General features: G+C 40.8%; 1 protein-coding gene across 1 annotated transcript in view; it reads right to left on the reverse strand.

The window, feature by feature from the left end:
• Positions 1-27,968, reverse strand: part of LOC142784762 (uncharacterized) — a 49,771-nt gene that overhangs the window by 13,499 nt on the left and 8,304 nt on the right. Inside the window, exons 2-10 of the mRNA XM_075883260.1 lie at positions 24,595-24,745; positions 18,247-18,378; positions 16,631-16,698; positions 16,053-16,172; positions 15,261-15,389; positions 14,178-14,340; positions 6,972-7,229; positions 3,096-3,299; positions 829-975 (exon numbers count right to left, since the gene is read on the reverse strand). Coding sequence (XP_075739375.1) covers positions 829-975; positions 3,096-3,299; positions 6,972-7,229; positions 14,178-14,340; positions 15,261-15,389; positions 16,053-16,172; positions 16,631-16,698; positions 18,247-18,378; positions 24,595-24,745 — 1,372 coding nt within the window. The remainder of the gene's footprint in view (positions 1-828; positions 976-3,095; positions 3,300-6,971; positions 7,230-14,177; positions 14,341-15,260; positions 15,390-16,052; positions 16,173-16,630; positions 16,699-18,246; positions 18,379-24,594; positions 24,746-27,968) is intronic.

The following is a 27,968-nucleotide window of genomic DNA, read 5'->3' on the forward strand; positions in this document are numbered from 1 at the left end:
TTACCATATTTGACCCACTACTGCATTGTTTAATAATGCGGTGAAGAGTAATTTTTTTGAGATTCCACGGATGCAGTGGGTGCATTCTCCATCTATGTAAATTTATAATATTTGCGTTATAATTAGTAAAGTACAGTAAAAAACAGCCGTTATCATCATTTATGATTTCATTGGCCTAACTGCTTTCCGAATCTAATTGGTTGCGTCTCCCAAAGGCACAAGCCCCTCAGAAAAGTGCCATGGCTGCGTTTCTTTTTTTTTATTGTATAGGTCTCAGACCTGTGATTTACCTGAAGGTTTATTTGAACGGCGATGTTATTTTATTTGCTCTTTGTAGTTAAAGTCTCAAGAGATAGCTATATATTCTACACCCACATTATCCAGCATTATTGAGACTATTGAGATTTTATAAGCCTGAAAGAGCGAGTAGTTTCTCTGCGTAGACAGTTAATTTGCAGATCACGTTGCTGTCACACAAGTGTTCAACCTGTCTTGAAAATATTGGTCCTGATGATTGTCTTGCTAAATCGTGCAATGAGAGTTGGTACCGCAGTGGTGTGCTTTGGTGTGTTCTTATAACGGGAATGAATTTCTAGACTTGTATCACACAACAACTGTGATGCATGTTGGGTTCAGGAGCACGTAGTTAGCGCATATTATGTACGCTGTCTACCCACGCATTGCGCTGAGAACTTCAGTTGTTGTCAATATACTAAAGCCATAATTGCAGGTTAGCATTTAGAATCCTAATGTGAGGTGGTGGCTGTGATCAATGGTTGTTTTATAACATTTATTTTGGACACACGACGCTCTATTAACGAAACTCACCGGGCTCTTTAGCCTAACAGCGTGGGTCAGCGTAGATGTGAATACGTCCATGAGTGACAGTGTGTACATACATGAGTATATGGTAGCTGGGCTGTATATTTTCTCCGGGTTTATGAATGTAACGGTGGCAAATGCCAGAATAGTCATCTGTAAATAATAAGATACCATTCAACCTACACAGAAACACTCGCTAGAGCGCTAAAAATGCATTCCAGAGCAGCAAAACTGGCCTTTAGGGATACATATGCCCCATATCTTTAAGGTGTTTTAATTAGTGTGGCACCACCTCTCTATTTCTCTCTTTAGTTCCTCATTGCCCTATCCCCACGTGTAGAGTAGCGAATTGGGCTTAGTCTTGTTAAACTCCCTATTTTTCTTATATTCTCTGTCTCTCTCTCTCTCTAATCGGTGTTGCGCATTAACGTAAATCTCAGTAGATTGTATTTTTTCCAATGAGTTGTTCACATGTCAATATATCATATTTGGGCATAGGACCACAGTTACTGGTCGGCAAACTCTTGAGTATACCCTCTCAGACTCACTAAGACTCACCCCTGTATTCTAGAACGCTCCTTAATCCACCGCTCCACCTTTACTTGAAGAGTCTGATGGGAGCGCCATCTCTAGGCAGGGAAAGTCACAGCATATCAGTGATAATGTACTGCTATTTTTGAGTAGCGCAGCGTCATTTTCAGCTGAGCAGCAGAGCACTGCACAAATTTGTCAAGTGAAGGGTGAAAGTCGAGTCGAGGAGCGTTTGTGAATACGGGGGTGAGACTCAGATCAGGTACTGAATTTGAGATCGAGTGAGTCTGGTTGAGGAAAATTTTGGCGAGTCTGAGTCCGAGCGCGATGGAGGTAAATATTGTTGAGTCTGTGTTCGAGTGAGACTTATGCGCAAAGTGTATGTCCTGAGTGATTTTTGGTGAGTTGCATCTTTATTTCCCGACCTATGTCGCACAGAACAAGTTCCTTGAGCATGAAAATATGGCTCAATATTACACAAGTAAAATCATACGTTCGTTAAACTTTGCAATCATTTTTTGCGTTAGCTTTGTAGAAGTACTGCTTCGCCAACAATTCTGCCTTATTTTTTTGTCTTATATACTGAAGTGTATTAGGCCAACGCTCAATTTCTTTGGCAATACTTGGATCAGTGATTCGTGCCATGGTAGCTAAAGTACCCAAGGATATGCATCAGATCACATAATAACATACCGGAAATATTTGGCCTATTGCAGAAACAGAATCACTCGCAGTATTTAGTTAAGACGTCAAAAAGGAGCCGAAAAATGAATGTCAATAAAGCAGGTGGGCTTGTTCTCGCCTACGCTACTTTCAGAATTCTTGCACTGCTCCCTGCGCACGGGCAGTTCAATTTAATAAAAATAAGGATGTACCATAACGATGTAGCCCCACAGATTAACTGACACTGTTTCACAATATTTCAAAATAACATAGCACATTGTCCTCAAAACAGCACTGTGCCCACATGTGTCTGATATGCTCTATTCAATTTAACGCGTGTATGCTGTAGTGGTACTTTGGTTTCAGTCTCTCTTGGTAATATTTCTCTTATATTGGAACTGAAAAATGTAAAACCGTGTTGTAAGGTCACACAACATATCCTAACCAACATTTCGCTGCTTTTATATAAATAATTGGCAAAACATAGGAGCGAATGAGTTCACTGCATAGAAGAACCATGTGCTCCGACGAAACGACACAAGCTATGATATAGGAGTCAAAATACGCACGCTATTGCAGCTGAAGTGGCTAGACACCAACCGTTCATGCAAATGTGCCCGAGCTATCTGGTTCTGTGAGCTACTAAGTGCATCAACGTAGTTACGAGTGTAAGTCATCGTGAATTAGAATGCACCTGAAAGGTGTTTTTGCCGCACGCCTGCTAAAAACATGCATTGTTCTGTGGTATGATATCAGGCTCCCACGCATAGAGAAAAGCTCCACGGCTACAGTTATTTGGGTGCTCTCTTTTTATCCCATCAAGAATGTCTGGGGCAGTGATGGCGAGGTAAAGAGCGCCACCAAAAGTATCTTTAAGATTTATCTCATAGCATCTAACCCTGAAAAATCACGTTTTCTTCGTCAGTTATATCTCGCAGGTCACGTAGTTATTCCGCGTACGCTGTTCATGTTGCTAAAAAAGTGGCTATTTAACTACGCAGTATTTGTTTTGGTGTATGAGTGGTCTATTAAAACTAAAAATGGGCCCCAAATACCCTTGCCACAAGCCACCTTCTTACCACAGACGTAGACGCACTGATGACTGTCTCCAGAAGGCTGTCCACTACGTTGACGTGGTAGGCTTGGTCTATCTCCTTCAGCGGGAGGTGAAGAAGCTTACTTCTAAACACGTCTTCTAGAGCCGACATCTTCACCAATCGAAGTACTGACAGAAAATCACTTAGCTTCTTCAGCAGCTCGTCTCGATACCTGTAAAGTTTATTCTGCAGCATACGATGGAATAGAAAAAAAGAAATGAGAAAGTGAATAAGTAGAAGCCATGATTTTTTAGGTTAGTAAAAAGCTCAGCCCGCCGAGTATACACCACGAGTGTTGTGCACATAAACGGCACACTGGAGATTTAAGATGTCGTACACTGTGCGAAAGTTTGCGCCACTGCCTTCGTTGTATATATACAATACCATTATCCCTTTGTGTGTAAGAATATCAATTAATCATATGAAAGCGATTGACAATCCTGTGTTTCTCTAGAATAGGTATGATACTGTGATAATGCTTGATGGCGTAACCTTGCGTTAGTACGCGCATATATACAAAAGTTTGCGCCACACTCTTTTACTGTTACAGAAAATGTCTGTGTAAATTCCTGGCAACATGCCTCTCAATTTGAAGCTGGTCCAATAGAAAAGAAAATGAAATCATTGTATTCTGCTGTTGATGCACCTGAATATTAGAACAAAAGGCCAGACCTCTGCGGAACGCGCAGCATAGTCTCATCGAAAGCTAGAAGAGTGGCCTTTCAGAGCCTTTCAAAAGACTGATTGGGTAACTAATGCAAGCACACTTGCTTGATATCCACTACAACATTAATAATAAATCTTTTCAGGTAGTAGGCTGGCGCTTGCTATGCTATTTTTCATCATTCTTCTGAGAAGCGTGGTATCCGCTAAACACTTGCAAAGAATTTTGTGCCAATGGTCCGTGCAGTGGCTGACGACGATGAGAAATTATGACTGAAGTGAGATACAGTTAATGACGGAACAAGAGCACACTTTTGTTATGGGTTCGAGCATTGGATGACCCACTCGTTCCACTGTTTGCATTGTGCGACGACTGCTTGTTGTTTCGCTGTTTTAAAACGCTTCATAAGTCGTATTAACGCGATTGCTTTAGCGACATCAAGCCTGCCTAAAGCAAGTTTGCTGACAAGTCGCAAGCACCGATGTAGCTCAGTGGTAAAACACTGCATGCGGAGGGCACCCAGCGGACCCGAATCCAGCCCCACTGGGTCATTGGTGCTAGGTCTTTTTTTTTTCAAATTTCGCGCGATGTTGTTACCGACACCGGTGATGGCGGCGGCGGTGGCGGACAACTGCGCGTGACCCGAGTTGTGCTCTTATAACAACTTTCGCTGTGAAAACTATTTCACACCTGCGTAGCCTGTTTACTGCTTTAGTAGGGGCAGCAGCTTGCTTAGCACACGTGCTCAGCGGTTTAAGGACGGCTACTGCAAGTCAATAAAGTTGACGTGGACGCGGTGGCTGTGTCCTTGCTGCTGATATCCTTATCGTTTTGAGATATGCAGACACTCTGCGAAACATTTCTGGCCGAATGAAAGAAAAAAATAAAACGTCTCCTTCGTAATTACGTTTTACGAATCGTCGACCACGCTCGCTGATGGAATTCCGTGCATCAAAGTTGGCTAAGGTATTCTCTTCCGATAATTTATAGCACTAGAAGTTTTACAGCGAAATCTGATATGAGGTCACAACTCGGGTCACGCGCAGTTGTCCGCCGTCGTTGCCACCGGTGTCCGCAACCACGTCAAACTAAATTAGAAAAAAAAAATTGCACCAAAGACACAGTGGGGCTCCACCCGTGTCCACTGGGTGCGAGCACAGTATTCTGCTACTGAGCTACACCGGTGCTTGTGACTTGCTGTCAAACTTGCCTTAAGCAGGCTTGATGTCGGGAAAGTAATCGCGTTAATACCACTTACAAAGTGTTTTAAAACAGCGAAAAAACAACCAGTCATCGCACAATTCAAATAGCGCAACGAGTGGGCCGTCTATTGCCCCAACCCATCACAAAAGCTTGGCTGTGTTCCAATTCTTAGACAGCATATAGACATTCTACGAACCCTGCTTATAAGACAGCATCGAGCCCATGCTGTCCGAGAAATAGAGCACATTTAGACAGCTTTTACGCGACGATGTACCACATCACGTCGAGAACAAAAAGCTAAAATAAACAAATGTTAAAGTTCTAAGTTCTGGCTTATTTTGTGTTTAATTAAAAAAACAAAAATTACTCACATTGAGCGTCTGAGAAAGCGTCTGCTTGTGTGCAGATGATTAATCCGGCGAGATTTGATCGATCTGAGTGATTCGCTGCGCCGGCATTTTGTTTACACAGCAAAGTAGCCTGCATGGTAATTGTCTACGATGCGGTCTTCTCGGAGCTGTCTATGTTGCCGGCTATGTGAGAATGGGAATAGGACTTAAGATGGCCGCCGTCGATTTAGCTGTCTATTTAGCCGTCTACGGTGAGTATTAGAACACACCACTTGTTCTTGTTTTCCTCTTAACGATGGCGCATACCCACTTCGGCCATACTTTCTCATCATCGTCAGCCACTGCATGAACAATTGGTACAAAATTCTTTGGAAGTGTTTTGCGGATACCACGCTTCCCTGAACAATGATGAAAAATAGCATAGCGAATGACGGCATACTACTCCCAAAATTTAGTTATAATGCCCTAGTGGGTGTCAAGCAAGCGTGCTTGCAGTATTTACCCAATGAGTGTTTCGAAAATGCTCTCAATAACCGCTCTTCTAGCTTTTGCTGTGACTGTACTGCGCCTTCCACGCAGACCTGGCGTTTTTTTTTTTGTGAATACGAAGTTAGATTTGTCGGCTCGTTAATGTGTACTTTGGCAGCCTTTAATTTAAACTCCTTCACTGGTCTTGTAAGTTCGGAAGCACTTTGAATTACATTTTAAAAGAAGTCCATTGCAAATAAGAGCAGTGGCAGACTTCGCGCTGCTATGAAAAACACTACGACATAGAGATAAATGTGGCTGGGCTGCGAATGATGATTGACGCAAGAGCTCTCTAAGCGTGTCGAATATGTTTGAGCACGAACCCATTTGGCAATTCACATAACGTGAAACCTCATTGATTGCCATCTGTATGCGCCACTGCAGCTTGTGCATCTACATAGCTGCACAGCTCCCTTCATCATGGGTCAGAATTCCACTTTTTATGCTACGCGTGAGTGCCTACTCATGAAAAAATATTGTGTCACAGTCATGTTTGTTGATGGTTAGTGGTGCTTTAATGGTGATTTGTGGTGATTTTTAAAGTTTGACCAACTATAATGCGCTCATCGAATAAATGTGTGTGCCACACGGCTTAGAAAGCAAAGTCTGTCTACGCAGCTGCCATACGACGTGGGTATTTTTGTTGCCACTTATAAATTGCAGCTGTGTTTGAGCAGGAGTTGGGACTGAATTCTCTATCATGACTTAAATTCACTAACTGTATTTTTTCAATCTATCTGGTGGGTTTTTCACTTTAGCGTCGTTCATAAATATTGAAGCTGCTCCTGATTTTGTCTAAGAGACAGTGGATAAGTGCAAGCAGTACATTCACACTGGTCACATAAAAAATCACAGCATATTTACAGATATCCGTCCGTCCGTACATCCGTCGAACCGCTTCTTTTACACTAGAGTGTGCATCATACAACTAGGCGCTCACGGACCACGACAGGTATACAAGTGATGAAGAGACTCAAGGCTTTAGGAGCTTCGTCTCTAAAACGGTATACAATCATACAACTAGGCGCTCACGTACCACGAGAGATATACAAGTGATGAAGAGACCCAAGGCTTTAGGAGCTTCGTCTCTAAAACGGTATACAAACTACTCACGTAGTACTTGTGAAGCAGTGGTTCCAAAGAGAACGAGGCTCCTGCGATGACAAGGAGCCAGAGAAGACAAGCGAACACTGGGACGCTTCCTATGCGTGTACCCAGCAAACCCAGAGCAATAGGCGCGCACACGAAGCCCATGAAAGTGTTTGGAAGGAAAGAAAACGACGATGCCACAAGCCAGCAGTCAGCGGCTAATAAAGAGGTCACATGGCCTGCAGGATTTTCGGCAAGCGCAGTGGCTGACTGGCACGTAACCTGCACACGAGAGAATCATGACCCAGCCGACAATTAGTCTTGATTGCAATCAGCATTTGTTAGTGGAGGAACTATCTAGAGGTTTAGTGCAATCCTGTTAAGTATTTCAGTTGCACATACAATCGGTGTATGCTATAATATTAAAGCGTAAAATAGGCTGTGTATAATTTCTGTCATCTTAGATATTGTTTTCAGGCTCTCATGTCGTGCCATATCAACGTTGACATATATGCAGAATCCAAAATGGTCAGAAACGCTTCAAGACAATGAAATAAGGGATAGTAGTGCACAATAAAGAGCACTAGATGGTCGAATTTTCTGGAGTCATCCACTACAACGTCACAATCATACCGTGGTTTCGAGACGTATGATTCCCGATATTACTTTGTTATCAAATTAATATGAAGATTTGTATGTTTGTATCTTCCATTTATTTTCGTCATGTTTACAGGCACGTGAAAAAGCACCATTTTTGTCACATTTCAATTAGAGAAACCTCTCTCAAGCGCACCATGAGCGTAAAAAATATAGATCCTGCTGGTAATGACATGAATTTTATAATTTTTGCGTTACAACCCGTCGTTTATGTCGGTCCCACAGTCACGTAACGAAATACAAGTTTTGGTATATATCAATGCAGTGAAATGGCCAAGAGAACACTATGTGCGTGACATGCTAATAGTGCTGTTCATGACATAAATGCCACGATTTGCACGTGTCGGCTAGTCAGCTAAGGTCGTCGTAGTTGCGTCATGCAATACCAATTTAGGTACTTATAAAATTAATTGCAGCCGTCATAGCACCAAGACAATGACATGAAAATGGTACTTCTCATGACGTGCATGTAATTATTTTTGTGGTACCACCAGCCACTTATGTTTGTCGTACGCTCTTGTCATACTAGCCTGGTAAACATCTCCTTTGAAAAATCACCACGAGAGCATGATGTCCTAGGCGTCTAGGTATATGCATAGATAAGCTCAAAGAGACACAACTTGCATCAGAATCGCTTCACATTTAAGACGCGATTAAACAAGGATATTGTTAAGTAGCATACCCAAAATCAATTTGTGTGGATCGAACATTGCTTGTCACGACAAGTGGGGAGTGGATCAATTTTGTTTATTTTCTCTCAAGTTTGCATTAGAAAAGTGGCTTAAATTGTGTAAAGCTCAAATGAATAATTTCTAGTATTATAATGCCATCTATGAACATCTAAAAGACCCTTTAATAAGGTCCATTTATATATTGATTTAGAATTTACTAAAATATGTTAGAACACAGGTCGCAATATTCTGAGTTTGGAGGGAAAAGTTTCATTTAGGCAACTTGACGGGTACCACCCGGAAATATCAGCGGTAGGGCGGACGTTGGAAGCGAACACACACAAAAAAATTCGGCATAATATTGTGCGCAGAATGGTACATAAACAGTGCTCCTTTTCCGCACACACTTCAAAAGGTTGCAGTTTGTTAACATTGATCACAAACGAAAAAAGTCCATTGCGACTTATGGTCCTGAACAACCCTCTCAGTCAACTCACAAATATCTGCTGCATGGTTGCTGACCGACATGCCTGCGAAGTCGTAGACGCGTTCATCGGTCAAGTTAGTGGAAAAGAGGCCAGTTATGACTTAGCATCGGGGGCCACATAACTGAGCCTTTTGGTCCGCGGATGGTATGTGGTCGGTTCCTGTACTAAATCAACACTTAGAATTTCGCACAACTTATATATACGTATTTATTTGTGTTGTAGATGAAGAAGACACTGACACTTTACCCGTTCTTAGGGGGGGGGGGGCTGTTCGTTCGTTTGTTTGTTTGTTTGTTGCCTGTACGTACTGGCACAGAACCATTCTGGTGATCGGTCATAAAATCGAGTAGTAGCCTATATGTGATACACTGGTTGAGAGCCTATCATTAAAACAACAAAAATAATGAAACAATAAAAATGATAAAATGAAAATAAGAATAAACTAAAAAAATAAAATGAAGATGAATCAATAAGAGTAAAGGTGAGCTAGAACAATATTTGAAGACTAAATTCTGAGTATACCAGACAGTTGAGTTTATCTCACCCGGTAAAAATCGAATGAATGTGCGACTTTCAATCACATTATCACAAGTATTCGTCAAAAATATATTTAGGCAGGTATTTTAATGAGATGCACTTAGATTGTTGAATAAAACTGCATACAGCATCGAATACGTTTCTGTGGCAACGTCTCAAACTAGATGCACCGAAACTAAGAATATTATCGGCAGGTAAATTTAAGCCTAGTGTGGAAAACGGAACAAATAAATGTCCTCTCCCAAATATGAATAGTTTTTACATGATATAAAATAATGCTCTATTGTTTTTTTGCAGATTGGGCACTAGCGAGATATCGTCAAACCAGCTCTGTGTAAAAAAATGTTTAATGGAGAGGAATGACATCAAAATTTGGTTAAGATAACTTCTAACATTCTAGATTTACTCTACTAAGGTTTCCAGAGATGCGTTAGGCGCTGACAGTTCATTCATTTAGTAATATTTTCATCATATCCGTGTAAATACCCAATTCTTTATATCTGATTGACACTGTGTGTTCTATTTCTGGTAGCACTGATATCAGAAAACCATCAAGTGAAGCTCGATCGAGCTAATGAATCGGCCGTTTCATCCGACTGTATGCCACAGTGGCCTGGGATCTATACAAACTTCAGGAGCATCAGTTTGGGTAAAACTAATGTGTGCAATGTCACTAGGGCTCTTGATTGTTCTGAAGGTGCGAGAGCAGTACACCCCGAAAGAGAATCGGTAATGATCATTGCACTGTCTTCGTTTAAAGGCAGTTTTCGGAGCTCCAAAATAATAGCCAGGAGCTCAGCTTCGAAAAACGGAGTGAAGTCCTGCAGTCTTACTGAGAAGGACCAACGAATGTAAGCAGAGGAAATTCCTACTGCTGTCTTTTCTTTAGTCACAGAAGCGCCAGTGGCTATTATGTTTATTTCCGCATTAGCGTATGTAATCTTCTAACCTGTTATTCAAAAAACATGAAGATTGAAACGTAGATAGTGGGGGGAAAACTTCGTCATATTCTATCGTAGTATGCTGATTTAATGCTTTAGTTCCGATTACCGATCTGATGTCTACCGTTATGCTTTCCAGTTTCCTTTGTACAAAAATATTCTGAGTAGTACGAATGCGTGGCCCATGAGCGAGGAAAAAGGCGTCAGGGACACTAATAAAGGCATATTCAGATCGTCTCGCTGAGAAGCCGTAAAATTTTAAGAAAGTTTGTATAGTTCGGATACGGAATTGGCAAAGAATAGTTGGTATGCGAGCTTCCTGGTATATAACATTAATAGCGACATTCCTGGGGAGTCACAAACACAAACGTAGCGCTTCTCGCTCCAACAGAACTAAAGGTTTTGTTTTGTACGTAGGTCCACCCGAAAATAATATGTGCCCTAATTCTATTATGGGCGTATGTCCACTTTCATTTTATATATCTTAAACAAGGTGTGTCTACGTAAACCACATTTCCTTTCGCTCAACCTGCGCATTAAGCCTGAAGTTTGTTGTGCCTTTGCCACGGCTCCAGTTAAGTTTTTCATTATCAATATTGCCCAAATAATTTATAGACTTGACTTGCGGAATCGTTGCCTGCTTATACAGTACAAAAATATGAGTAGAGTTTGCTTGTGGAAACGCCAGCAAAGCACTTTTACTGATGTTTAGAGACAATGAAATTGACGGCAGCCAAAGTCCGAGGGAAAACGTATATTTTGCAATTTTTGGTGAAAAGAATAGGTACCACTGTCTGCAGCAAGAACGCGATGTAATCCGCTTAAATGTAGACAGTTATATCTCGTTCAATGAAAATAGAGATCATCAGAACAATAAATAACAGTGTAGATAGGACCACCCTTTGAGGAACCTTACGTTGTTGTTTGACTTTAGATGAGCGATATCTATCCTTTACACTGCAATCTTCCCTTGGTTTTATAAACTCTGCTACCCACTCCACAACATATCACGGAAAGTTTAAGTCCTGTATCGCATTCAATAAAATGGAGTGCTCGACGCTATCATAAGGTTTAGATATGCCTATTATTACTAGTGCCGCGTAGTGCCGTCTTTTTCGGGCAAGCTGTATTCGGCTCTCTAAATCATCACGAGCACACCAAATTGGGAACTTGCTACGAAAACCAATTTGGTTTGGCTTTAACCCTTTCAGCCCTGGAATTTGTATTTTTGTCAGACCGATTATTTGTACATATTTTATTCATAGGTAATGTCTCAGAAAACCGCAAACGAAAGATTTGGTGACTATTGTAAGTATTTATTTAATTACAGCCTTTATATCAAGTTAGAACATCATGGCCCTATAGCCATGAAATGACAAAAAATAGAAAATTTACTGCTGCTATGCCCCACAATGCCCAAAATCTGAACAAACTTTGTATTTGAAAGAGTTGAAGCACTTAAAACAACTTCAAGGATTCAACTTGAAAATGCCACCTTCTCGCCTCTGCTTGCCCACGTCATCGTCACCAGCAACCTCGATTCAAGTTCTTCTTCTTTACGGCTCCATGTCACTCAAAAATTAAAACAGTGGTTTCAGTCGCAGTGGGGATAGTTGATGAAATACGTCTACAGGAATGAGCAGGTTTGATTACGTTTTCAAGGTTCTAAGAGAAATGTTTCGTTGTGTCAATCAACGACATCAGGGCCGAAAGGATTAATATAAGCTTCTCAGCTAGTCAAAGATTTATTGTGTTACCTAAAACTCCTGCTATAATTTTAATCAGGTGAGATGTTAGAGAAATTGGTCTGATATTGTCGACGTTAAAATCTGAACTTTGTTTTTTTTTTAATGTGGGAACCACTCTAGCAATTTTCCAGTCATGGGGTATCCAGGCATTGCTTAAGGAATAGTTTGTAAGGTTGAGGACGTCACTGAGTGATATATTGAATAAAAATCTAATCATAGGAACCTTTATACCACCAGGACCAGGAGCTGACGAGGGTAAGTTTCTAATTACGCTTGACACTTCAGACAATTTCACTTTTTCGTAGTCTGTCTTTATGTAAGACTTTTGCCAGTTGATTGTTAAAGTCGAAGAAAATGTTTTTGCTAGACCTCTACCAATCGCTTCAGAAAAGTAATCCATTTCTTCCGGCGATAACCTGTCATAATCAGTCAGCTCTAGACGGCAGGATTTTGCGTGATCTCACATATCGTAATAACGCTTTCTTATTTCTTTATTTAGAAAGAAAGTCGAAATGTCTTTTGCCATAGTCTTCTTTAGCTTAAGCCACCGCGTGTGTAAGTGTAGCTGCAACAAATTTGTAATGCGCCCAATTTTCGGAGGACTGATTTGAATTAGCTGCTTCCAAGCTGCTTGTCGTTATCTATGATCGCGAGAGCAATCAGAATTTCACCACTGGCTCCCAGACACCCTCTTAGAAAACCAAATGGAAAATTCTGCTTTTATGAACGTTCTTCTAAATACCCCACTTCATTTCATGACTTAAGTTTTATCGTTGTCTTCAGTGAGAGAAACCAAAGCAACTTTTAGGTCATTCCTATATTTAGAATAATTTATAAAGGTTCGAGCTTGGGAACATGATGGACCCGACTTCATTGTTCTCGTCATTCCCTTAAGCCACACACGCACCAATGTCCGAGCTCCACTACCACTACATTACACTGTATAGGTCATCAAGTTGTATATTTGTGTATATGCAATTAATTTGTTGCCCCACCGCGGTGGTCTAGTGGCTAAAGCACTCAGCAGCAGACCCGCAGGTTGTGGGAATAAATCCCGGCTGCGGCGGTTGCATTTCCGCTGGAAGCAGAAATGTCGTAGGCCCGTGTGCTCAGATTTGGGCGCATGGTAAAGAATCTCAGGTAATCAAAATTTCCGGAGCCCTCCACTACGGCGTCTTTCATAACGATATGGTGGTTTTGAAACATTAAACCCCACATATCAGTCAATAATAAATATATCACTATCATTCAACACTATTTTAGTCCAGATCACCTTTGACTGTACTTCGTCCATTCGTGGTTATTTTGAGAAACGAAAAATGCCAGCGCACTTCTAACGCGTACTTGAGTACTATACCGCACTAATTTTATGACTGTGACTCTTTCCTTGTAAAACCTTCGTCACTTAAATTTGTCGCTTCAAGTGGTTACGCGCAGTTCAACGTGTGTACCACATGGGACGTAATATAAGGAGTAAACCATTGTGAGTTATATTCAACCACTCGGTTCACTCTGTCTTGCAAGAAGCAAACCAAGCTTTCAAAATCGATGGGAGTTTTGTTTACGCGAAAGCGGGCGCTGTAGTCTGACAAGTACACAAGACAGTCTCCCCAATGTCCTTTGCCGAGCATGTTATGAGTTACGTTGTATAACAACTGACACATCGAGAGCTACGAAACGCCTTCGTTGGCCCAGCTGTAGCTAGTTGGCTTACAGTGAGTGTAGCCAAACTTGATACATGGCTGTATTTTATATTTTGCTTTATGCATATCATTGAAGGTATGCAGAGTTATTCATTTACGAAACACTCCTGTTCAGATTGGCGATGCTAAAGAAATCACGTAATTTCTGATATTATTTCATGATGAGATGTGGGGTCCATTCTGTTGAACTCAATTATTGTAGGCATGTCAGGCTGATGACACATTGTGGCTCCAAACTTGAATAGCACTGCATAATGCCATCGAGCTTCATTATGCACAGTGTTCTACAGTTTGACAAGCATGAGTGAGTGGCCAGGCTCACAATGTATTGATTGCATTAGGTTCTCAGACGCACCGGCGGAGTCTATTATAAGAACTACTTTTCTTCTTGAATATAAGGAAGCACAAAAATCAGTAAAAAAAACCTGATCTGGCACTTTATCGCATGCAACGGCTGGCACTATCAGCCAGACGGCAGTTCTCACCTTTTTGAAAACAGCAGTCTGAAGCAATAGCTGTGCTCTCAACTGGCCCTGAACCGTGAAGTATGACTGCAGGTTTGACACGAAGCATTCAGCAATGCACGACGCACAGAGGAGAATGACCGACTGATCGAAGGAGAAGATACTGGTGCTATCAAGTAAGCCGCTGCGCAGACAAATAAAAGTTTGTCAAAGTGGTCATCTGAGATTTGAGCTTGATCAAAGCGTAATAAAAGCACTGTGTTTATTTCTACACATGCTACCCTGTTTTTTATGCTCAGCCTAGGAGCCGAGTAGCGTCGCATTTAACTGTTGCTGTTCTGCTCACAAAGCTTCCAAGTATTATGTTACAACAAGCATTGTCTTGATCGAACATTTCACTGAATAAAAAAAAATGGTAAGGTTTTGTCAGATTATTTTGGAGCTCTCTTACAATTGAGCGACCGTTGCCTAATATTGATGAATAGTGGATCATACACATGGTGTAATTGAAGGCGTGCCAGATTCACTGCCGTATAAGCGAAATAATCATGCATATTTAAGACAGGCTTTTAACTGTGTTGTAACGACTAGATGTCCAATAAAGAAGTGCGCTGGACTTTCTTTTCCGTAGGTCATGCACAAAAATATCATAATGGTTTCGACTCCGATAAGTGTAAGGAAATAATGTAAAGTTTTGGCCACTCGACGCCATTAGACACTGTTTTCGTTTACCAGCAGCTCTGCTCATTATACATGACCATTTGTTGAGAATAATAGTGTTTATACCTATTGCACAGACTGTACGATCAACGGGAAGAGCAATTTAGTTCACCTAAAGAAAGCCCAGCAAGCCTTCAGGAATAGGTAGCTTTTGATGTATGAATGTGCAATGCGACCACAAGTTATGCGATAATTTTGCATATAGATGCCAGAAGCTAAACCCGTCCAACTGTGTAATAATTGTCCGAAATGTCGAATGAACTACAGGTTCTCCTCAGCGAAGCTCAAAAAAAAGCAAACGAGATTGAGACAAGGTTACAAGTGTACGCAATAACCATTACCTTTACAAATAAATTTGATATTCAAGCAAGAAACACAACTTACACAAACAGTGGAATTCTGAGGAGAAGCGATGAATAGAACAGAAGTGTCAATGAATTCGACCAATACAGTTCCTTCCAGGCATGCTTCAGCACGAGACAGTAGAAAGAGCACGGGCTGCTTGAACTTTGGCTGTAAAATGAATGAAAATAAATTGCTCGCAGTTTCCAGATATTTATAAACGTGCTCCGAGCACAGCTCGCACATCTTTCAAGTCGGTAGCTCTGTTGGCGGGCATAACTTTGCACCCCCCTCCCCCTACAATATACGTAAGATCTGTTGTATACGTTACAGATATTGAACTTGTTTGCAGGGATTGGAAAGGTGATGCGAATGCCGGTGAAGCAAGAGGCCCCGGGAACTGCAGGTATGCTTGAATGTTTTATTTAATTAGAAGACATCCCGTGTGAAGCCCGACGCCTTGCCCTAATGACCCAAAACTACCCGTTTGCCAGAGCGTGCCCTGTTTTTTTCTATTCAGCGTTATTGAGCTGTGAAATTTCTTACATAATGATTGAACGGATGTAGAGTTCATCCTAGCACGCGCAACAAACGGCACTGAGACCTTTTATCAAACAAGTCGTGCATACATTACTTTAACTTTTAGTATATGCACCCCTCACAGTTATTTCAGAAAAAACATTGTCGGCTCAAATGACACGTAAGCCGTTAACAAAATTATTACAATCAATATGTCATACATGAGTATTGGAATGCGCGAGCGCATGCGTATGCTCAAGTGTCAGCACAGCTTTGTTCTGTTTAGCAGTTGTCGCAGTCATTGAGAATACTTACGTCTGTTTTACAAATTTTTCGCACTCGCTTTCTCTGTTTAAAGTGCAGCGAGCTCGTAGAGTGAGCCTCGGTATATCTTCTGTGACCACTTTTGAGCGAAAAAGCGTGTTTCTAAAGTGCCTGCGTTATGAAAAAAACGTACACGCACTAAATAAAACAACTTATGCATGTAATTATTTTTTACAAAACACACCCAGCACAAATAATAGTGAATAACTGTCTTTTGTCATATAAGGTAAATATTAGTGCCACTCAATGGTTTCAGAATAAATAATTCAAAGCACTTGTTGAAATCCTTGCTGCTTCCTCCTTTATTCTCGGATGGCACGTACTACTAGGATTGAGAGGAGGGTGCTGTTGAAATATATCATTAGACATTAAAAGTTGTTGCGAAGTAATATGCCTCAGCGCTGTTGATCTTTGCGGTGTTGAATAAAATTCGAATAATTATTAGAGTTCCTTAAAAGGGGTTGTTATTTAATTTGAACTTGCAGAGGTGTTTTTCTTAGATGGTGTGGTTTTGCTTTAGGATAACTCATTGCTGTGCAATTATTCGGTGAATCAATTTAAATACTTACTTGTACGCAACCCTGAGAATAACATTTGAAAATGGAGAATATCCGTCCATGTCTTGCTGTTTTGCTTGCTGAAAAAAGTTGACGAAGATGATTATAATGATTGAAGATACTTTTCTAAATAGTATACCGGGCAAGTGTTGGTTTATATTAATAAAACTATCTCCCGTCGGATTCAATATAAATATTTTCATATCCGTTTTGAAAAGAATTACCATGCATATATTATTACAATATTACAAAGCACTGCCTTTTTAGCGAAACTAGGCTGATGAACTCGATGTGCTTTCTCAATTATTGTGAACTGCAGTTCATGAAGTATTATTCAAGAAAGAATCCTGAATTATGCCAAGTGGTCGTAGGTTTTAGTTGTTTGAATACTGCACTTTCTCAGAGGTCAGCAACTGAAATATTGAAGTTCATGGCGACAAACGCTGGCCCACTGTTTGCAGCTTGTATTTATTGCAATTTACGTGTCATTAAAGTGCAGAAGCCTCTTCTCGCCAGTACTAAAGGTCACCCTGTAAGCTTCGTAATTGCATGAACGTCACTGCTGAAGCCTAAACCACGCTTCGGTTGGTCGTAATATTAAGCGTAACTCGGTAAAAGTAACCCAAGCAAATATTAGATGAGAAGAGATATCTTCCAACACATAGTAATATATGTAAAAATTTTCATTTTCATGTGGGGTTTAAAGGCCCAAAACCACCCTATGATTACGAATGGCAAGCGTTCTTGGTGCACGTAGAGAAGCAGGAACGTGGCGGTCGTCTACAAGGCATATTTTACAGGTCACTTCGCAGTTTCTTAGCACACGTTTGTAGGCACTCAACCGTCAAGTATTAAATATAGAACACTCGGAACTTATGAGCCAGAGTCACTAACACAGCCGTGTTGCCCGCTATACTACCAGACATAATTTCTATGTTGACCTTTTCACGGGCATTTTATTACCAATACTCCCCCAGTCATGTGGCCCCCCGTCATGTGGACCCCCAGTTTCTCGTGTAGAAGGTGAAAGCTTGTATAAGGCAGCACTTTGCTTAAAACCTTTGAGAAACTCTGAAATCAAGTTACAAAAGGTAGATTGGTTTCTCTAGAATGAGAAAAGAAAGCTTCCAATACACTCTTGTATTTTATCTCAAGTGCTGTTTTCTGTACATGCACACAATATCCAGCTGCAAGACAAACCAATTACCGTAAGAAATTAAACCCACAAATCTTCGCTTTCTTATAGGGGTATAGTGTAGTGTAAATTCATGACCGTTATCACAGGATTTAGTTTTTAGAGCTAAAAAGGATACTCTAAGTCAGTGCTAGTGAAAATCGTTTTGAATTTACGTGTGATAATGACGCTTGTGTGTCAGCCAAACAGCATAAAAATTTTATAGCTGAATGGGCCATCTTGTGCATTCAATTAAAGATGGTAAAATTTATTAGCAATATGCTGCTTAAGCACTTTCTTGCAAAACAAAACAACCCTATATAACCTATACCTTATGAATGCCGTTGTGTACAGTGAAACTGTCTTTGCCCAAGACTGTAAGGTTGTGTACATGGCTCACTGATGCAAAGTACGTTCTACACCACGCAAAGACAAAAAATAAATTATTTATTACCTTGGAACTATGTTCAGACCGTGGCAAGTAGGCAAAGCCACACAGCACAAAGTTTCCGAAAGCCATGAACGTGCTGCACATCAATACGATGCTCTTCTCAGCTAAGTAGATGCGAACAATGGATTTCGAAGACTGGAACAAAAACCTATGCATTATTGCCTTGACCATCCTTGAGAAAGTGAGAAAGAACAGTATTCAAGGTAACTGTTAACGTAGGGACGTTTTTGTTCCTTGCTGATATAACTTTTATTTTAGTTTCACGTGCTCTAAGATGGCACAGTAAACCCTTAGAAGAACGAGTTCAGAAATGTGTCGTTGGCCGCCTGATGACGTCTTGTGTACTCATAGAGAACAACAGTACGGGAAACATAATACAACCTCATATTCGACTTATACTAATGCATTCTAAGTAAGGCGCTCCTGGTGCGCATACCTGCAGATATTTGAACAATCTAAGTGTGGGTTTGAAAAACAATTTTCCGCGGAACACTATTAAAGTATCAGAAAAGCAGTTTATTACTTTATAGTGTAGTAGAGGGGTAACATAAAAGTGAACCTGCCAATTTATAGTTGTTTTGTGACAGCCGGGACTCGTTCGCTCTAAGCATAGGGTTGAAATTCAGTATAGTGTACTTCGATAAGTCAATTTCAATGAGTCGACCACTCATATGATTTAAGTCTTTGAGAACACAAAGAAGAAGCTTACTTGACAAGAGTACGCATGTTCTATCACTTCCAGCCAATCGTTTATGAACGCCGAAAGAATCATGCCATGAATGACGCATAGGATGCCGGAGACACACGCTCTTCTTAGTCTTTGCTTAATGTATATGACACATAACAGGACCTATTGAAAGAAAAAGAAATAAGAACCTATTAAAAGGATAAGTAAGAGAATTGGTTACAAAACGTATTATTTAATGGACCTTAAAATTAGGAGATGTCTATAGGCGCCTCCCATGCAAGTCGCAGCAAGTGGTATGAATGTTCCAGGCGAGTTCTCATAAAGTGCGACTTTCGTATTTGGCAGGCGTCTGTCTAGGTTTGTTATTATTGTATTAAAAAAGTGAAACTATGCTTGTATGAGCTCTATATATGTACTTGTAACTATAAGAACAATTGCTACCGTACTGAAGTCAGGTGCAACTTCAGCCTATGCCATAAGTTTCGGCATGTGGTTCCACTGCACACGACGGGGATCATTAAGTTTAACGCTACAAATGATAACAAAAAACGCTATGCATACAATGGCTGCATAGATAACCCGGAACCACAATTTTTGCACACTGTTTTTATTTTTTGAGTGCAGGTTTTATGGTGCAAAGTGCGGCATATAAACTGTGTCTAACTGTTCTACCGAGAGGGGCTGTCGTGGTCACTCCGCCTAATTATGCTCACTTACTTGTGTGACCGCAAACACTACTGCACATAGAGGGTAGTTATTTTGCTTTGCGTATTTCATAAGTGTCATTGTTTTTAGGTATTAAAACTTGAATAGTGCGAAATTGATTATAGTTCATGCTATCTCAACGAGATTTGTATGGCGAAGTACTTTGCTGGAAGTAATAGCCTCGAAGGAGGCACTGATGCATGGTGAGCAATCATAGACATTGTGTTTATAATATTGTGGCGATGGTACGACGCTTCGGTCATACACCGTCCCCGTGCGAACAACGCTCCCGAACACCTCAGCACCGCTGCTACGCGTCGCCCTGCCCTATACCAAATGCCCATACTCGGAAAACTGAGCAATGTAGCTTCCTTGAGGTGACGCTGCATTGAACCCCCGACTTGAAAACCCTCTGCTCCCCAAGACTACAGACGTCTATCTCATCGCTGAGGAAGTGGATGGCCTGCCTATTTCTGCTCTCATTTCCACAGGAGCGCATATTTAAATTATGAGCACTAATCTCCGTGCATGACTAAATAAAGTACTTACACCGCTTGAGGCCCTATTTGTGCTTTTCGCCACTGGAGGAACTGCGACTGTGCTCGGAATGTGCACTGCACGCGTGAGCGTCCCCAACCACCAAATTTCCGTTACGTTTCATGTTCTTGCTCACCATTCTCACGACGTGATCATCGCACTCAATTTCTTGTCTTACCACTCTGCTGTTATTTACTGATTCGCCGGTGTCGTACAGCACAAGTTGCCTTCATGTACTGTCTTTGTTCGGCTGCCATCATAAGCACCAACCTTCTTTGCTGCTGAACTGTTCCCGAGAGTACCAGGTGGTGATTATGTGGTGACTTTATCTCCGGGAGTTTTGTTGGCGCGGCACGTGTCTTATTCTTGCACAGTTGCTACTACTACAGCGAACAAAATGTGCTTTCCCTTTTCGAACTAAGGACACAGCCCTAACGCTTACCCCAAGTCAAGACTCTCGGCACTCCGTCGTCATCTAAACAGTGCCAAATATTGTCTGTGGCACACTAATTGCCCACTGTTGTTTCTTCAAACCCCCATGAGAATGATGCAGCTGTATCTTCAGCGGTGCACAACAGTGCAATGGAGCTCATTTTGACAGACCTTTAGACTTATCAAAGAAAAGAGATTGTGAAATCTTACAGACCTACTCGGACAAATTAGATTTTGATTGTAGGCCGTCAGGTTGGACCTCGGAGACCAAGCACCACACAGATGCTGGTGATGCAGCTCTGACCCACAAGGGTCCTTGCCGATTGTCCCCATCAGAGCGCCAAGTTATTCAACAAAAGGTAAAAAAACGATCACAAAGGTCATTATTGTGCTTTTTTCGAGTCCGTGGGCGCTCCCCGGTAGTGCTAGTTAAAATAAAGATAATACCTGGCATTTCTGGATGGTATATTATTCCTTACACCGAATCACTAAAAGTATGCATGCCCGCTGCCCCACATTGGTAATTCTTTGGACTAACTTCACACACCAACCTAATTTTATTCAATAGGCCTGCGCTCCAGTTACTGGCAAATCGCAGTAGACAGCCTCGACTGTGCCAGGACTACCTTTCTAACGCCTCACAGTGTCTACCAGTTCAGAGTTATGCCGTTCGGCTTGTGCGATGCACTGGCCACGTTTGAGCGTACGGTAGACACCATTTTGCGCAGCTTTAAATGGTTCATCTGCCTTTGTTACCTAAACGACATCATTGTGTTTGCGCCAACCTTTGAGACTCCTCTCGACTGACTTTAAGCACCAGCAAGTTGCCATCCTGGGACACCTCCTCGACTCATCTTTTATCCGCCCCAATCCCAACAATGTTCAAGTTGTTCTAAAGTTCCCTGTACCAACTTGCACCAAAGACATTCGCACTTTTGTGGGCTTGTGCCCGTATTTCAGACAATTTGTCAGAAACTTTGTGGACAAGGCACGCCGTACAACTGATCTTAATTAGAAGGACTTGCCATTTATGTGGGGTCATCATCAAGACACTGCTTTTTTATGCCTCATTACCTTGTCGATGACTCCACCAATTCTCTCCCACTTCTACGGGTCCGTGCCTACCATTGTCCGCACTGACGTTAGCGCCTACAGGATTGGCGCTGTGCTAGCGCAATGCAATTCGGTCATAATGGAGTCGTTGCTTATGCGATACTTCATTTTGAGGTAAGAAAATAAACCCTCGTCCCGCACCATAAATATATAGCAGGCAGCCGGCAGCTTTATCCTGTTGAACAAAATAATTCCACAACTTAGCGTGAATGCCTGGCAGCTGTATGAATAGTTGGTGAATACCACCCATTTTTATAAGGCCGATATTTCACCGTGACCGCAGATTACCATGCACTATGCTGGCTTTGAACACTCAAGGATCCAACAGGGCGCCTGGCTCGCTGGCCACTCCGGCTTCAGGAATTCACGTACACTGTAGTCTGCAAGTTCGATTTACTTAGGTCCATAATGTTTACGTTGGAGTAGCTGACTAGAAAAAATGCTTCGTGCTTGGGTTTATATTGCTTTGTCACAATTATGATTGATATAAGTCTATTGCTGAAACTTTTTTGTGCCTCGCATATGCTTAGACTCTACTGTATGGTGCCCGGGCGTCGCCCCTTATATTGAAAATTTATTGAAGTTACACAAAACGACCTAAACAGCCGACTACAAAGCTAAGTCTTAAGGTCTATAATGTTTACGATCAGGTAGCTCTATTTGAAAAACTGGTTTCTGCTTGTAAGTGTTTTATATTATTCTGTCAACATTATGCTGAATTTGAGTTTATTGTTCAAACTTTTTTTTTCGTGTCTCACACATGTTGAGACTCTACAGTATGTTACCCGACCGTTAAGTCCTATAACATAAATTGAGTGGCAGAAAGTGGTATAAAGCTCCATAAAGAGTCAACTACAGAGCTAAGTTCCAAGGTTCATAATAACTGCTTTGAAATCGCCGACAAGTATAAGAGGTTTTTGGTTGAAGGTGTTGTATATTATTCTGTCACAAGTTTAATTCAATATTAGCCTGTTGCTAAACTTTCGCGTTCTGTGTCTCACATACATCGACTGTACTGTACGTTACAAGAGAAGTGCCCCGTTTAATGTAGCCTTGGGAACGGACATTATGGACGAAGTAGCCTCGTGCTTTGGCCCTAACGCTCAGAAATCATCAGTTCACACGGCTTCCCACGTATTTTAGTTGGGAGTTAAAAGCAGCGCTGCCACGTACTACAGCAAGACAACCCAAGAACTACCATAGCTTGCCATTACCCTAATATATCATATTTATCTTGCAACATAGAACTGATGTCACTCAAAGTTCACTTTAGTAGCCAAGCTTAGGCACACAGGTGCTTCTATACTAGATGAAAAATCTGCCGGGGCTACTTACAATGGTAAAGAAAAACACGACTTCGAAGGCGATGTCAAACACTTGCTTCGAAGTCCAGCTAATCCATCCAACGTCGTTGAACAAAACATAGTATATTTCGTACACGAGCGCTGCACATGTTCCGGCACACGATACCTATAACAATAAATATATACGTTAAGTGCTTTAACAACAATTCTGCTAGCCATGGCTGCGCCAGCAAACTGTTTTACAGGAGCTAGGATATTCCATTCATTGTAATTTTACAAATATAAAAGAAATGACTGGTGCTAACGAGACGACAAAAAGAGTGCACTGGCTACGCGAATGATGTGTACAAATGTGAACCCCTTCAGCGTAAGCATGGGGGTGAGTTCCGTACAGCTTTAACATCGGCGCTTTCACACAGCAATGGGATTCTCGGCATATGCGCTGAAGAACCGCTAACGAGACCGTGTTTTGATTACACGTACCACGTCATCTGAATATAAATATACACATTAGGTGTACATTGTTGCTGAATATTTAAAAATATATCACAACCACAGGGCAACTATAATACAGCAAATAGAGCGAAGAATGAGAACACTGAGCGTGAAAGTACCGGTGTTTTATATATCAGAATAGTAGATATGTAATTACGAAAAGAAAGTTCACATAGCAGGCATATAAAACTGTGCAAATATTTTACTGCTTTGAAGCTTCAGACTTTTACAAATAAAGAAACAAGAGGGTGGATAATTATTATTATGCTGTCAACGTACGCAAGGAACACAAACGACGTTATTTTTATATTCAAAGTCAATTGACATATATCTTTGGTTAATTTTATGCAATTTCAATCTTTTCAGAAGAAAATCTACCTAGGCAATTTATTTCACAATATCCAGAACTTCGTTGTGGTTAGTTGCTATTGTGCTAAGAAAATAAGATCCTTAAAGCACGAAAAAATGCTAGGAATATGAGGAGCGAGGTAATTAAAAGCATGATCAAAGTGTAACCTTGCTTTTCATATAAGTGAGCAAACGGATGAGCTGGATGCGTCACTGTTTTGGAAACTTACATGACTATTACGTACCGCTACTACTGACTGTTCTAGCGAAACAGGGCACTAATTTCTCCTGGTATAGGCTGTACTACATAGTATATGGAACACAAGCTCACGCAAGGTCACCAGGATTGAGACGGATATCACGAAAGAGACAGAAGAAAAGCTTGTCCCAGCAATCACGCTTGTGCCGCGAATGTCCAGCACAATCAGGGCGTTGTGGCCGACTGTAAAAGCCGATAAGCTTCAGCCTCGGCAGAATCAAGAAGCGGAAAATAGGTCATTCAAATGATTAATGAATTATTCATAACGCATGGGCTTGTTAACCAATACGTAACACCTGAGGTTGGAGAAGCTTACAGAAAGCAGCGCCAATTCAGTGATTCTTTCGAACAGGAAAGTCATGAATACCGTAAAATCAAAGCCTTGTAAAATGAGATTCAGCACACGGGGCGTACTACTCTTCATTATGTATTCCCATTTTGTGTAATTTACTTTGAAATCTTGTACTTACCATGTATGCAATGTCCATGAGAGTGTACAGAACAACGTTTTGTCGAGTGGATGGGCCGGTCTTGATAAGTTCCAGACTGGCCAGAATGGCGCATGCTAGCACCGCCAACTTCACAGATTGGCCAATATTCAGAGTAGTCATGGCGTCAGAGCTGAACAATAAAAGAAAGAACAGACGCGTGCACGAAAGGCCAACCTGCCATTCTTAGCAATACTTTGTCACGTACAACTCTTTTATTCCTACTTATAAATTACTTACATTGTGCACAAACATAAACTACTCACATTTCGCACCTTTATTTAGCGGTCGCAGTGTTTATTTCGCTATCCGAGTTCTACTAAGTACCACTGTAATATTCCTGATGTTTCATAATTTACTAAAGCTTGCCTGCTTTTCTGTAACTATGATTGCAAGATCATAACTGTATTGATGCTATATGATGTGTCAGTTTGGTGTTTGTTGATGTCCGTAAGTACTTCGCTTGTACGAACTTTGGTATGCACGTTATTTAATAAAAACTGGTCTAATTTATTGAATACTTCTAATTTTAAGTATTACTCTTACGTATTTAGAGCTAGTGTTCTTCCTGCAATAATCTCTGATGAGGTTGGCAGTATGCCTTGAATAGAAGATAGAGAGTTGAAAAAACTAATAAGTATGTCTAAAACTGTCAAATTTCTTTGATTCCTGTCCTTCGGTGCAACTTGCTACATACTTTAAAATCACAAATGTGGAGGAGCCACACAGCTGTTTTAAATTTTGAGTTCAAAACTTACGACTCCTGCGTAAGCTACGCTGATGAATTAGTCTTAATACCACCTAGTTTTTGGCGCCATAGCTCCCTTAAAACTATTGGTATGGATGCATATAGGTCTATGAGACGGAAAGGGAATTTAAATGCAGCTTTGCTTGCCTTTCATCAAATTCTTTTGCTTTGAAGAAACTAAAAATCTATTGGTGGCATTGTAGTACGAAAGCTTGTTACACGAACATCGGTTCTCCATTTTTTGCGCATGGGCAAAGGAGCCTTGCAGATTTTCTTCTTAACAAGTTCTCGCCCTTGTTCACCATGAACTAGAAGTTAATAAAAAAACGAGTGCCCAAATCAATGGGTTTTCTTATTACCGCATAAGAAGTAGAATTCTAATAGCATGCCTTTGTGTTGAGTTTGTAAGTACCACGTAAAGTATGTCACAGGCTTTAAAGTACCGCTTTCATGTCACAATCCAGAAACATTTCCTTTTGAAAAATGAGACGAATCAGCATATATATCAAGATACTCAGTATTGTAAGCGTGTTACTGTTTCAATAAAAATATACAACTACCGTCAGGCTTTACTGTGCCCATTAACCTGTTTTCGTCAGTTCAAAAAGCCCTTGCAGCTGTGCACGAGTGTTCGCTTGGAAATTCTTTACAGAATATTAGTAACTGGCAGCGTGAAGCATTAACGGTAGAAAATTCACTTCTATTAAAATAGAAGCCAACATAAGACAAGCTTAGAGTTTGGAAATACACGTGAATCACACGTGCAGGAAGGACTTCAGTTGGCCGTACTTGAGTTTACACGATTACGGTGTACATTAGCAGCTGTTCGATCTATACTGCTGCCATGTTAGCCATCAATCAGTACAACAACGCAAAGAAGCTCGCGCAATCTACAGAATTGAGCATCAAATCCCTGCTTTTCTATGTGCCAGAACAAGCTTGTTTGCCATTCTAAAGTCAGTTCCATGAACACACTTAACAGTGGCAACGAAAGGCTCTGTAGGGTCATATGGGTTCCCAGCAATGTATCCAGACAAATAATTGCTATTCGAAAAGTAAAAACAAAATACGGGCGCTTAGAATTGTTAGGGCTGATATCATTCTCGCATATTTGACTTCAGCAATTTTTTCTCACTCCAGTTCACAATATGAGGTCTTTATTGATGTTACCCTCAGCCTTTAGGTTTCTAATACAACTATAAATACCTTCACCGCGATTTATTATGTGGAATGGGATGCATCTGAATTGTTAGAACATTCGTGTACTCAAGTGTATGCGCAAGGTAAGAAGTCTCAACTTGCAAGAACTATTCTGGCACACTAATATAGAGTTAGGTTGATAAGAATCAGTCTTAAAATTGTCTTCATTTCTCTGTTGTGTCTGTTTTCACACGCCCCGCATGTTTATCACAAAAAATTCACTAAGTACAGTATTTTAATTACAGTTTTATTTCCGATATCTAATTTCAAATGGATTCAGTTAGTGACAAACACTACTGCCCTTACATGTTCTCTTTTACAAGGCAAAATTGTTTGTCGCCTTTATGCATCTCACATCTTATTTACCGAAAATAAACTTCTTGTGCTCGATTGATTAGGGCTCCTCGCTCACGAGATTACCTCCATACAGATGTTGATTTTTAATATTCTTGTTAATATGTACCAAAATTACAATGTGCCCGTGGTGTTAAATAAAACATTGTGAATGAATCGAGTACTGTCTGCTCAATATAAAAATAACTTTTTAACTAACGACTTGCGCGTGTCCATACCACATGCTGTCTCCTTATAGTTAATAATAAAACGACTGTTTTTTTCGAGTACATAGCAGAGAATGAAGAAAAAAAACGCTCCTTCCAGTACTTTCCTGGTTCTTTCTTTTGTGCTTGTGCAGTTCGCTACCTGCTCCATGAAAGCGAATCCTTTGAAATGTCTAGGTTTGATAAGTTTTCCTTTAGTTTCTACCAAATACAGCAATATATTGGGCAATAATTTTTCTGTACATGACATGATACTGCACTAAATACTGAATATCTTCAAGAATTACTGAAAGATTGGGGCGATGTGTGATTCATAAAGTGAGTGATCGCTTGAATTAGTGTCGCCACGTTAGTTACCGCAAAGCTTTTAGCGAGCAGTTCTGGGCCTGCTCAAGGTATGGTGCCAGACAAAACTCCTAAACACCTTTAAATCTGCATTGTACACATGAGCGTGAATGATTTTCACTTCAGGCTCGGTAGGCAATTAGGAATAAGCGTGTTTGATCATAACGGCAGTATTTGAATTTCAATAGATGTGAAATGCAATAGGCTCATGTCCTTAAATTTACCCTCAGAATCATGTTCCCCATCTGGTGAAAATTTCCAGAGCCCTCCGGTGATGGCGTATCCAAAAAATCTTATTGCAATTTTTGCATGAGAAACCCCTAGAATTGTAATTAGCTATTTATATGTTTGGATAAAACGTAGAGATATGTATAAAGAGAAAACTCAGTGCGTGTCACATCTTCGCATTCTTTGCTTTCTTATTCTCAAACAGTTACTTCGACGTTTCTTAGGCACAAGAAGAGAAGTGCAAATAGAATCTGTTCAGTTAGGCTCTAAGCAAT

Source organism: Rhipicephalus microplus, unplaced genomic scaffold, assembly GCF_043290135.1.
Source record: "Rhipicephalus microplus isolate Deutch F79 unplaced genomic scaffold, USDA_Rmic scaffold_15, whole genome shotgun sequence".
In the NCBI taxonomy this organism is placed as follows: domain Eukaryota; kingdom Metazoa; phylum Arthropoda; class Arachnida; order Ixodida; family Ixodidae; genus Rhipicephalus; species Rhipicephalus microplus.